A 14,083-nucleotide genomic window follows, 5' to 3' on the forward strand; every position below is an offset into this window, starting at 1 on the left:
TAATTCTACTACATATCTCAAAAATACTTAAATTTCTATCTGTTCTTTAAAACAATTTCAGCGTGTTTATTAAATACCTAAAGAAAAGTAGAAATAAATTATGATTTTATTAAATTTATTAACAAATTGAATAGTAACTAATGAATTTATTTGAGGAAAAATAAAAGAAATTTTTTGTTTCTTCATTTCTGTTTTCGAAATAAAAATGTACTTCCTCTATCAGATAGGTTCTAATTCTGACCAGACAAATAATCCGAAAATTTATTAACCAATGAAATTATTTTGTAGATAATTTATCGATTATTACATTCATCAATTAAATCAATAGACTTTCCCTTTCAAATATTATTATTATTATTGTTCATTTACGTACGTGTATGTTGTCCATTTGTAGAATATGACTTATATCTTAGTGAAAAATAAATGATTATAAGAAAGACTATATTATTATTATGAACTTGTGGACCAAGATAATATTTAAATGAATGAACTAAATTCAATGGAATTATATGAGAAAAGTAAAAAGAAAAGAGAAAAGAAACACTGGGAAAAATCTAGTTGGTTAACATAATCTTAAGTAGCTAAAGGCAAATTTATAAATTTCATAATAATTAACATTTCGAAATATAGTACAACAAGAAAATGTTGTATTGCCTAATCATATTGAATTATATTTTCCAAATGCACTTCTATCAAATTATATAATTAGATTTCAAAATTGTCAACAATAGTGGAAACTACCTATAAATATTTCATTATATATAATACATATATATATATATTTATAATTTATGAGCATGCATTCATCATTTCCGGATACATATAGAAAGTCAGATGATGAAGATCATATAACTAAATCGAAACCCCTAACTAGCAAAGGATGTAGTGATAATAATAGCAACAACAATAATTTGTCTAATTCTAATAATGATAACACTGATGAAAAGAAACTCAATGATGTATTAAAATCAATTGAAGAAGGTGATAAGTATAGTATGTCTGTCGGTCTAGTCAAACAAGTAGATTCAGATGACACGGTAAGCTTTAATTTACAGTGATAAATCTTTTGAAAAATAAAATCGGTACTTATTGAAAATATCTTTTCTGTTGCTTGAACAAGTTCTCATCCAACAGGATGTATGTATACAAAGCTATCATAATTAAAAATTGAGTAAATACTATAAGAAACAATGTTAAATTCCTTAATTTCAATTTAAGGTTCATGAGCAAATTCATTCTAAGTAATATTTTAACAAAATATAGTTATTTGGCATTTTCATTACATCAGAATTCAGACTTTTCCATGGTGATGTTGCAGATTATTATTTCAAGATGAGATGAAAACCATCAGATTACCGAATGCCTTTTAGTAGCACCATTTAATTTGATTTCAAAACAAAAATAAAACCACAACAGTTCGTTCTGTTCTACTTTACAGATGTGAAACGTTGTCATCAAAGGTAGAAGATACTCGTAAGCTACTAACAGTTCACTACAGATGCCTTAGAAATATTGCTCGCATTTGCTGTGATCACTAGGTAAGTAAAAGGGAGGTTAGACGCACGGTATTAGGGAATGATGGTAAATCAGTTGATGAGGTTCTGAATCTACATCGACTGAGATGGTTGGGAAATGTGTTGTGTTTGCCGGAATACTGACTATCACGATGCGCATTGCTGACTAGTGTTGAGGATGGTTGGAAGAAAGTTAGGGATGGCCAAAACAAAAAGTAGCATCAGTCCCTGAAGTCACTAACTTCTGGTTTGAGCCATGTTGGTGGTAGATGCAGACTACATGGTTGCGGTTCGTCTAACTATGATAATCAATGGTTGAAGACACCGGGTGACATTGGCTCAGAATCGATCACAATGGCGTACGTGTATACACTCTCTGTCTTCCCTTAAACTATGAGATTAAAATCGCTTCATATCTTTCTTTCTAAGAACTAATTCTTTCTTCCTTCACTATATACTTACATGCAATCTTTCTTTTATATACTACCACCATTGAATTAACTACTTCTATGAATCCAGTGTTAATCTTGTTGTGCTAATGAGGTATGGCAACTTGGACCGATACATATATGTGCCTGGTCCTACGTCGTAGCTGACTGACTGACAATTTGTTCCTGTTGTAGATACTCATAGTTCAGTAATGAGATATTAAACGGAAAAAGAATTGCTAACATAGTAAACATGACAAGAATTCTTTAATGTACAACTTTTAATTCTCTGTATTTATATATGATTCATGACTCGTTAGAAATGTACACCAGGTACAACTTAATGATCGATACCATATGGGTTTTAACATATTGTTTAATAATTGTTGAATATAATGATATAACTAACGAGTTTATTTTTATCACGCAAAGATTTGAATCAACTGTTAAACTTAACATAAGAGAATCTCTGCATTGTTGTAAATGATTTGAAACAGTTTAAACGATCATTTCTATATTTTAGGTAAAAAATAGTTCATTACGGTTAAGCATTTTTAAATTCTATTTTCTACTATTAAAAGTATCCATTCTCCAAGAACATATTATATTAACATCCCGAAAATTCTGGTACCATTTTCAATTTAAATATTTGATTCACGGGCTGTTAAGCTATTATTGTTCACAATAAGACAATTTTTATATCATGAATCAACAAATGTAGTCTCTGTTGCACAAATTAAAATGGTATTTGTCATCTATTTATCCGGTAAAAAGAAATAAAAATAATTTTTTTAAGATCATAAATGAAATAAAATGAATAGTAAAGATTTCATATTACGACAGTTATTCAAAACGTAAGACTCAGTAGCTAAATAGATAACGCGATGACGTTTGAAGCGAATGGTACTGAGTCCGAGTCCCGGAGTAAATATCAACTCTGGGATGCAGGCACATCCAACTGACGAACCCCAAATAGGACGAAACGCGCTTCCTTGATTCCACTGCTGACCACTATTCATCTTTGCTTATAATGCTTGTGACTTAAGGCAATATCGAGGCAATCCGCACAGGATGCACATATGCCGACGAGAGAATGATCAATTGCAATCCTAAATAAAAATGGGATGATACAAGTAAAACAACATCAAGTGAATTAAGTATCTTATTTGTCTAATAAATTGATGATTATCGACTATTTTATTTAAATAGGTACAATCGAAGTATTCAGATAACCAAGAGCAATTCAGTTGACTTTACTAAGAAAGTGATCAATATTGTTTAATTCATCTTATCTTACTTATATTTTGCTATCGGATTTTGTAACTCATTTTCCATCCCTCTTTTTTAATTATCGTATTCAGTCAATTTTAGTTTATATAAGTCAAATATATTTGTAATTGGGACTAAATACTAAAAATAAAATCGTCCAATATTTGAAAACCTAAAATAAAATCAGATGACATTTTAGGTTAAAATAAATTACAAGCTGAATTTACGTTGATAATTTCAAACATTTAGGGTTTCATATACATATTGAAAACACTATGAGAAACTGAGTTTTATATAAATATAAGGTTTATTTTCACAATTTATTTCAAACCATCTTACCAGATTTATTTACATTATTATAGTATATTTAGATATTACTAACATGCTCCATATTAATTATAGTACACGAGTTTGCTCAATTCTAGAAACCTCATAAAACTCGATGATTCCTGTCAAAAGCTTCAATTTAGTGTAAACACAACAAAATGTCCTGACCATTTTCGAATATATAATCAGCAGGCGAATATACAAGTATCGCATTTTAAAATCTAATGTCATCAGCACCGGGCCATTTTTGCCTGCAACTGGCCTGAAGCTGTAAAATTTAGATTTGCTACGTGATACCAACAACTATTTTACTAATAATTAATTTTATTAGATTGGCAATCATAATAAAGTTAAAGGCATGCCTTTTGATTAACACTTAACTAATCAGTATACTATTGACCTTATAATTGTTTTACTATGTTATGTCATTTCATTTCTGTTCACATTTTTTCTAACCACACCAATATAAGTAGTCTGTACATTTATACGGTTAGTTAAGTTAGAACTAAAGTACGTAATGTTTATTGACAAAACAAGTAACCGGAATTGCTAGAAAAAAACTATCAGTACATATTTAAAAATAAGTCCCCATACGATGTAGTAAAATCACCGTGATTTACATACCATTTTGCACTAAGATACTATGACAACGTAAACAATGATCAGCATATCTAAATTTGTACGCCTTCTAGTGATATGTTCGGTTTTTTCTGAACAGAATGGATGCATTATTCCGTCACACTTTCATTCAATTTTGTGCTGTACAAAATATATAACAGGAACTGATGGACGTAACCACGAATGAAAAGCCTCACTATAGGTTTAGTTGTTTATCGATTTATTAATGAACAAACGGGGACATAAGTTTCCTTTTCACACATGCCATTTACTACATAATTTTTTTAAGTTAGTAAAAATTTAATACCAATATATGTATAGCATCTTTGCTGATACTGAGTTATCATTTGCATAGTATAGGAATCATTATCTAACAGTAAAATGTCTTCAGTTTGATTAGGCCACTTCATCCTTTTCTGCGTTTCTGCTTCACGTAGAAATAGACTGCCCTATCTAAAAATACTTTTACTGTTTAACCGGTTGAAAATAAGCATTTCACATCTTGACTGTTAAATAACTTGGTTTGAATAAAATGACTTATACAACTGGTTCTAAGGTTTTTTTGGAAACAAAATATAAGATGAACGACGTTTAAATTGGTCAAAACATACTGTAAGGAACAACTGTTTCGTTTCTACTTATCTGGAATTAAGGTTTACTGTTGTTATGCATTTAAGTTCCAGATTTTGTATTTTATTACTTCTTAAATATTAAATCTATGTAGTTGAGCGTCCTGAAATACACTCTAAACGTAACAAGCTGTAATTTTGTAAATTACCACACATGGTTTCTGTTTTGCTGAAATTAACATACAGAGTAATTCCCAGATATTTAGCTGTTTCAGATAGATAGAGCCAATTTTCATAAGATTAAAAGAAAACTTAATGTGCTTCACATTGACCTAAAGCTAATGATAGAATGCTGGAAAAACTGCCTTAAGTCTTAGTTTTCCCCACAAGTATGCTCTTGGAATCGTTTTAGATAAATATGTTTATTGTCCATCAAGTTGTTAAACTGGGTATCAGAGTCCCTCAAGATACTCTAATTCTCAAAAGAAGGCAGTTTGTTGTGACTGATTAAAAACCTATCAATATAAAACTCTCGGATATCTTACCTATTATCCCGACATCATATTGGAAAAATATTTCTGTAGTCTAAGTTGTAGAGAAATCACATTGATGCTTGCATTTTGTTGATATGTAGAAAAAATAATGTACGCTATTCCAAAAATGGACAAATCAGTATTTTATTTCACAACTGATATCGTGGGTTACCGTGCCGAACACCATGTGACCCACTCACCCATCGAGGTGGTTGCTGAATACGTACTTGAGGATTTGTTTAATGACTAACTATACGTGCCTTACTCAAAAACCTGTATCTTAGCTTCGCAATATTCTCAAATAGGTTCATAGCTATACTGAGAAGATTAGCATACTAAAAAATAAGTGGTTAACAGATCATCATATTTTTGAGTCAAATTGAAGGATAAACGTCAAACAGGTGAACAGGAAACGATTATAATTATCTGAAGTTAAAAGTGTAAGGTGACAGAAAATAGAATTATGTGTAGGACAAATAATTGAGTCTCCTGCTATTTACCTCAAGTCACCCTGGATCCCAACAGAGTGCACGGATATTCGAGTCATTTATACTAATGTACACATTGGAACCTGGTCGACAGAATCTTGTCAGAAAAACATAACATCAATCACTACTAAATGATCAGTTAATTATAAACTTCTCGGTACTACAGGAGATCAATTGATGGCTGAATATTTTATTGTTAGCATGTCTCACTGTTAGTCTATCTAACGTGGGTTCGAACCCCCTACAGAATGTCAACTACCTCATTATTACATGTACGCCTTTCTGATGATCGCCAACTAACAGAAGATCTAGGTAAAGAGTTTACTGCTCACCACTTTCAACCACTTAACGTAGAAATCCTATCATAATAGAGTCGAAACCTCTTTGTTTTTATGTCAACATTGAATTTTTAAGCACATAATATGAGAGTTTTGGGATTCTTGAAACTTGTAAAGACCTAACCTTCCGGCATTTTCAAGTGTTAAAATTCTTTCTTCTAACCATCGTACATTATAGAAAATCGTATAATTGTTTTTAAAATAAGGCTGATGTTAACTGAATATCAGATAGAATTTAATTTTTACTGACTTCGGTATTTTAAAAAATTGATTGTTTTATATTATTGATTTTCATTTATTGTTATTCTATCGGCTGTGCAGGAAATAATGACGAACACTCCCCAGAAAAGAAATTGGAAAGGAATTCTACTTGCATTGCTTGTGATTATGTTTATTTCTTCTTTGATTCTAACAGCAAGTGTCTTAACAACACCAAGTAAGTTGAGATTTCAAGTGTTTGAATGATAAAATGTTTTTGATCATTAATTTATGTATATTTGCATATGTAAAAAACTAAATCCTTTGATGCGTGTATTCCATAGTACACTACAACGTATTCTTAGTTTTGCGAAAATGAAAACAATGTAAAAGTATTGCAGCTTATAAAAAATATACTATCAGTCTTTTATGGGAATGATCATTCGTTGGTGAAATTTGTTAGATTAATAAAAATAAGACTAAATCTAAATATATAGATTTTAATAGTTGAGATCATAAGTCAATTGAAGCTAGACCACCATGGAAAACCTGGAAGCGTTGGACGGCCGAGAGACTGATAGGTCCTGGATTTGAATCTTGTGAGGTGGGATCGTCGGTGCACACTGCTGAGGAGTCCGTCCAGTGCTTCCAGGTTTTCCATGGTGGTCTAGCTTCAATTAACTCATGATCTCAACTATTAAAATCACTATAATATCCGCAAAACTCCTTCTGATATATAGATTTTGCTCGATATTTGTGTTATATTATTGTAAATGTCAGTGTATAACAAGCGAATTTCATCAGGACAGATGTCACATTATTTTTATTTAAAAATATAAAGCAAACTAATACGTTTATTATTATAATAAATTATTCTCGTTGATATTTCTGAATTTAATAGTTGAAAATAAAGACCAATCTTAGTCAAGCAACCGTTGAAAATTAGGAAGCACTAGATTGCTGTTTGTTTCTTGCATAAAACTCTTTATTAATATGCGTACAAGACCCCACCAGGGATCAAACACACAACCATTAGTTTTCGCGGTAAGCTCTTGCACTTTATACTAAGGGGACGACATCCGGCGGTTTGCATGTCCGACTTCAGTCGACCATTCTCTATTACACTGCTTTACACCTAACACGTTTGAAGTCCAATGTTCGCGGCTTTTCGTCTAGACTCTGGAATTATCTTTCGAAGTCGGACAATAGAGGGCGCATGATTAATTACTAAAACAGGTTTATGGAAAAATTTTTAATATTATAGTTAGCATGATGGGTTGATCTTAGTAGTGTTCATGAGGTGATTCAAATTCTTTTAATTAGGCTCATTCATCTATCGTGCTTTCAGTGTTCTTTAAAACTATTGATTTAAAACTCGACCTTCAAAACAACATAATATATTAAAAGCAGAGGTGGATGATGGTTAGCGGTGGGATCCACAACGCTCTTTTCTTCCTATTTGGGACTCGTTATCTGGGTGTACCTGGATATTATATAATGCTTTCCCAAGTTTGTTTCTACAGATTTAGAAAAAGTGATTATTTAAAAAAACATATAATTGTCAATATATCTAATGTCAATTTGTGTCATTATACAGATCAGAGTGATACAGGTATATTTGACAAAAATTCCAGTAAAGTTTTCATTAAGTAGATATCAACCAATGTAAATGTTGGTTTTGACGTTACTTCAATTACAATTAGAATTGTGTCATATAAAACTATGAATTATCAATCTACTTTAACCATAAAATTAGTTTTAATACGGACCCGTTTTAGCCTTGACAACAAATAACAATTATTGATAGACATTTTATGTGCAAAATATATTTGAAATAAGCTCAGCCATTGAAATTCAAATAATTCCAATGTTTCGTCCAACAATCCTGTCCGAACTTCCCCGGAGTATCAAGCAAAATCATCAATGGAATATATAGCGTTGTAGCAATAAAATCAAATCTATACTGTGTTTATCCAGTCATATATGGATGTTGATTTTTTCACATGATTCAAATTTAACTGACTTATATTATCCTAATTTGATTATTACCCTGAAGAAGTCGAGACAAGGTGGCTGGACGAAACGTTGAGATTATTTAAATTTTCATCGCTGCGATTATTTCAAATATAATTTCCGCATGAAATGTCTTTTCTATACTCAGCGCCCAATTTCTGTCAAACTGTTCGTTCTAATCTTGACGAATATTTGTTGGGGAGATCCAGAAAACTTCTCGAAAGAAGACAAGAAATGCTCTGAAAACACTGAGCAGCATCTTATCCAATCAGTGTTCACTAGAAGTTTTGCCAGAAACATCTAGAAATTGGAAAGTCACATTTCGAGTTTCGATTGGATGATTACTACACTGCTAATATGTTTAGTGGCATTCTAGAATTTTCGGAAAAACCCAAGGACATCTAAAATACTACAAAAACACTATATTTTCTGTACATAAATGAACCTTTGGAGTAAAGTGTTTCTTGCCTATTTTGCACCTTTTCTCTTGTGTTCAAGTCACTATGTAGTTCTAGCTTGGGGGTTATTAGAATAGCTTAGGAACCGAATATAGCGTTCACTTAGCAAGACTTATCAATATTCGCATAAATTAATAATAAATTTACACTGAATAATTTGGAAATAAATTTGGTCACGTTTCGTATGTTGACTTCAATTGGTGTTTAATATGTAGTAATAATCCCATTATAACTCAGTATATGTGTAATAACCATGTCTCTAATTTTCGATTGTCTATCCTAAATATGGAACTACATATTAAATTCTCAATTTATAAATATTATTCGAAGTATAAAGTCACATTTGTTTATTGAATAATCAGTTTGATTTCAATATTTCTTACATAGAATATCAATTGTTTTTTTTATTATGTAATCAGTCATAGTTACATCATAATTAGCTCGTTATTATTTTTTTTCCGTAAAATGGTCATTTACTTGTTCTGATAAATCTCTCTGTTTTTAGCATAATAATGCTTTGATTAACAGCTGCTAAACTCTTAAGATATAGTAAAATAAAGATTTGTTTCATTGCTAAGATGTGTTATGCATATGGAGAATTAACTGAATATACTTTAATGCTTGGTATGATTTAATAAGCATAAGTAGTATTTCTTGTTTAGTCGAAAATATTGATGTGGAATTATGTAACCTACAAACTCCTTTTTACTGTAAAATCACTGTTTCAGATATGGAGACATTTAGCACTTGTCCGAAAATTAATGCTAATTGACAGCTTTGACAAACTTAAGCACTTCTATTTAGTTTGGTTAAGTTGTCGAAAGTTTCTAAATCATAATGGTCACTTCATAATAATTCATACTGATAGTTTGCTGGATTACAAATCTTTAACTCATAGACCATCAAAAATACATATTTGAAATAAAACCAAACAGAGGAAATGTCTTTTTTTCAATTAGTTGTTCATTATGGATCTACATTAATATAGATGTTTATCAATCATGAAGTGTATTAGACAGAAAATATTACAAATTCAAAATCCATATGAAAATAATTGTGAATGATTAACAAAATAATTAATGATGTTGTAGATAAAACGATTGAAATTCAATTAACAATTATTAAATCAATGAAACGGAAAATATAGTTGCGTGAAAATTTTATAAGTGAATTGAAAATTATGTAAGAACAAAAAAGAGTGCTGGAGCTATGCTTCAAAGAAAAATAGGAAAAGAAAGTGTAAAACAAGGATTACGCAATAAGTCATTAGCAGCTCATTTCAATATTGGTTAAGTATTATGGTTGTACAAATATTTTATAAGCACAAAGACCAGACATTTTGAAATTGATGCATGTGGTTTAAACTATATGTAATATGTGTGCGTAAACTGCGTGGCTTATCTGATGAGATCCGGTAGATAATTTGAAATACACTGCTCAAACTCACTAGATACCCTGTATTCGTTAGAAAAGCTAGTATTAAGACCCACTTAACCAAACTAGATGATGTCCGATAATTCACTGACTGACATACTTAATTGTATTCTCTATCATAATGTATGTTCACTTCTTATTTTGAAAACTACCATCAAACTATGAAGTATGTTTTTAGAACTTATGCCTCTGTACATAGGCAACCCAGGTTAAACGAGCGAGTGGTAAATTTCGACATTAAATGTCTAATAACCAGAAGGTAAATCTGTCCGCGTTATTATAAAATGTATTCATTAAAAGTATTGCGTATTGAACTAATTAAGTTGGGTTTAACGTTCAGGAAAAAGAATACTGGTTAGAATATATTTAAAAAAATAATCTTCGTAGATTTTTTATATAACGCTATAAGAAAAATGTATTTACAAGTTTTCAGTTTCAGGGAGAATATGCTGGTTATTTACCTAAAAGCGTATGGAGAGGTCTTATCTGAAGATTGTTTATAGGACGTTTCCTAGAACCTCACTATAATCAACTTTTGATATAGCATTACAATGAGAACAAATCACATTACCTAAGCAACAGTGCTACGCCGAGTCCGATAACGTTTATCAAGACGACTTTCCGAAAGATAATGCATAACAATTAAGTGTTTTTAGATTTCACCATATTAGTGTTTTTTAAAGATCATACAGAGTGGAAAGTGGACTTACTGAAATGACTTGAAGTTCAAAATTATTTCATACATACCAATAAAACCTAGAAAAAATGTGGGTTAACCTAATATACCATATCACATTAACCAGTGGAGATGAAATTAACAAGATGGTTTGTAAAGTTGATTAAAATAATGTGGTACTGATGATATTAATAACAAAAGAATATAGAGAAAATAATTCGAAAATACGGAATTGGAGGGTATGTATTGAGGGATAATATAATTCAAGGCCTAGAAGGCAAAAGTGAATGTACCCGCGCAATCGACAATGATTTTAAGCCATGTGGCTGGGAGTCTCAAACCACTAATCACTGTTATTGCATGAACTCCATGCATATAGTCTACGTCTACCGAAACAGACCAGACTAACAGCCAGTGACTTATTGGACTGATGTTTCATTTTGGTTCGTCTACTTCACACGTACTTTTACATCAGTTTACACTGGTGGTGGTTAGAGATAACAAACAAATGTTCATTATCTGCCTAATATTGTTGATGGTTAGTGTTTTGCTACGAAAATGACTGTCGATTTTCAACACATTTCTTTTTTAAATTTAGAATCACATTTTAGCACATTCCCTCAGTTGATTTGAAAATTGACAATGTAAAGTTATAATAATCACTGCATCACTCACATTGTATTATTTTATCAAGTCAGCAATACTGAAATCCTTTCTCAAGTATGACTGTGTATCAAAATTGTCACATCGGTTTCTAAGAATTGATGCACAACTAATTTTACTCTCAATATATCTAGCGTATTAAGCGCAAGAAGTGTTTTGTGGAGATCATAGTTGAATTCATGAGTCAGTTGATGCTAGACCATCATGGAAAATCTTGAAGCACTGAACGCCGTTTCGTCCTATTTTGGGACTCCTCAGCAGTGCGCATTCATAATGGGTTGGTTGAAGCGCTTGCACGCGAGACTGATAGGTATTGGGTTTGAGTCCAGCGAGGCGGTATCATAGATGCACGCTGCTGATGAGTCCTACAATAGAACGAAACGGCCGTCTAGTGCTTCCAGGTTTTCCATGGTGGTCTGGCTTCAATTAACTCATGATTTCAACTATTAAAATTATTACAATATCCACAGAACCCCTTCTGATATTAAATTTTGTTTATCGAGAAGACATAAGAGTCATAAAGTAATTCAAATGAATAAAAGATCTCAGATATTTGTTGCTTTTTTATCTATCGACAGAGGTGACTGGGAAATTTATTATCTCACAAGTTTACTTCTTTTCTAACCATATTCACTATGTTTAGTTTCACCTAATAGGATTTTCGCTCGCATTGTTATGCATCCTGATCATTTTATTTCGATTTGCTGACCCATTATATATAAACCACCCTTAAATTGCTGACGTCAAGATTTCAATACAGTTGTTGATGTACATTTTACATCGTGATTAGCTTGCTAATAAAAGCTACTGTATATTATCTAAAGGGCATTTTTTAGAACATACTACAAAATTTGAACAAATAGTTTTCCATTAAGTAAGTGGCAATTTTATGGAAAAGATTATAAGCGAAAGTATATTTGTAAAACTCTTAGCTAATGAAAACAAAAGTAACTCTAACGTTTCATTTGGCATTCAAGTAAATTATTGAACATCGAAACCATTGAGTATAAATCGGGTTCACAAAAGAACTGTGTACTGAACCATTGTCTGATCATTGAACTTAGAATTTGTTAGTGTAAACATGAACATGAGTCCTTAGTGTAAGACCTGGTAAACGTGATAATAATTGAAGATATACTTATATATATCTGTAAGGTAATTACAAGTAAAAATTGTCAGAGCATGAATAATATGGCAATAAAGTGATAAACATATGATTGTGTTGATTATGTTAAACAGAATGTTCATGACATGTCGAACTACAATAACTTGTTAGGAAACAATGAAAGTATTGCGTTATTTTATGCCTATCATGGGATGAAAGAATGGTTAGATAAATAATTATTCACTTTTTATTCATTAGCTACTGTTAAACAACTAAATGTATTCTGTTTTATCTACTTGAATTGTCTGGGTTTGCCTATATATGCCGGTCTTCTGTTGTCATTCATTGAGACTAACGAAACCTTATTTATCAATTTTGTACCACTTAAGTTAATTTTATGTTCAGCTTCCGATGGATGTAGTGGTATCACTTATGTATTTTTAATTCAAGCATAGTCTCACTGTTCAGAAAAGATATACCCAGTTACTTATTTTGCCATGGTATTAACTTACTAACTTAATTTTGCTATTCTATAAATAATTCTTAACACCTGTTCATTTCCTCGCTATCTTCGCTTAATTTGTTAAGTGTGAGATTATTTTTCGCCATTTTAATATTATGTAATTTTCACTCATAATTTAAAAATAACTTGGGTTTTTTCATAACCCTGTTAACTTCTTATTTTACCATAGACTATTATATGTCAAATGGCCATAAGTAAAATTGTACCCGTGTAATACATAACATCTTCGGTACGAAAATTTTCTTAGCTGGACCATCATTATTCTGACATAGAAGGTCATGAGTGTAAATATTGTTTGAGAAGTTTGGTTTGAATAGATTTTTGTAGCACTGTGTTTGACAATTGTTTTTCTGCTTGTTTGTTATAACAAACTGACTTCTTACAAATTTGGTTTTTTGGTTATTTTCATTTAGTGCGCAGTCATCTTTTCATGACTAATTTCTTTTGGTTTTGAATTTTAGAAGAGAAAAAGATCGACCATGGATTACCATTCACTTTTTCTGATCTTATTCTCATAGATCGACTTTTGGAATCATTCAATAGTCAATCTGTTAATGGTATGATGTTGCTCTTACTAATTATGAGTATTTACATAAGCAACATTTTTCTATAATACTTTGAGCTCTCTATAACTTTGAAAAAAACAGTTTAAAAGATCTCAACGTCTGTCTAACTGACGTCTGTCCATTTTGTATAAACGTTAAAATGATGAGTAGTTCCTGGTTGTCATATAAAATGCAGTTCGAATAATCGATTGAGCAGTTTTGACATTGATTAACATAACTCTTGAAGGCAATCTGGAAACTTTTATAATCAATCTTTGTTCCATATTTGTAACAGTTATCTTATTGGCAGATAATAAAACGCGTTTCATTGTTGTTTTTTCCTACTGACCTAATAGTAGTACAATCACAACTTTGATTATCTTC

The 14,083-nt window shown here is 31.1% G+C and overlaps 1 protein-coding gene across 1 annotated transcript in view; it reads left to right on the plus strand.

The window, feature by feature from the left end:
- Positions 1–359: 359 nt before the first annotated feature.
- DPP10_1 (Inactive dipeptidyl peptidase 10) overlaps positions 360–14,083 on the plus strand; it is a 50,174-nt gene continuing 36,450 nt past the window's right edge. The window contains exons 1-3 of the mRNA XM_051217933.1: positions 360–1,037; positions 6,406–6,520; positions 13,616–13,711. Of these exons, the coding sequence (XP_051064369.1) occupies positions 792–1,037; positions 6,406–6,520; positions 13,616–13,711 (457 nt within the window). The 5' untranslated portion in view covers positions 360–791. The remainder of the gene's footprint in view (positions 1,038–6,405; positions 6,521–13,615; positions 13,712–14,083) is intronic.

This window comes from Schistosoma haematobium, chromosome 7, assembly GCF_000699445.3.
Source record: "Schistosoma haematobium chromosome 7, whole genome shotgun sequence".
In the NCBI taxonomy this organism is placed as follows: Eukaryota; Metazoa; Platyhelminthes; class Trematoda; order Strigeidida; family Schistosomatidae; genus Schistosoma; species Schistosoma haematobium.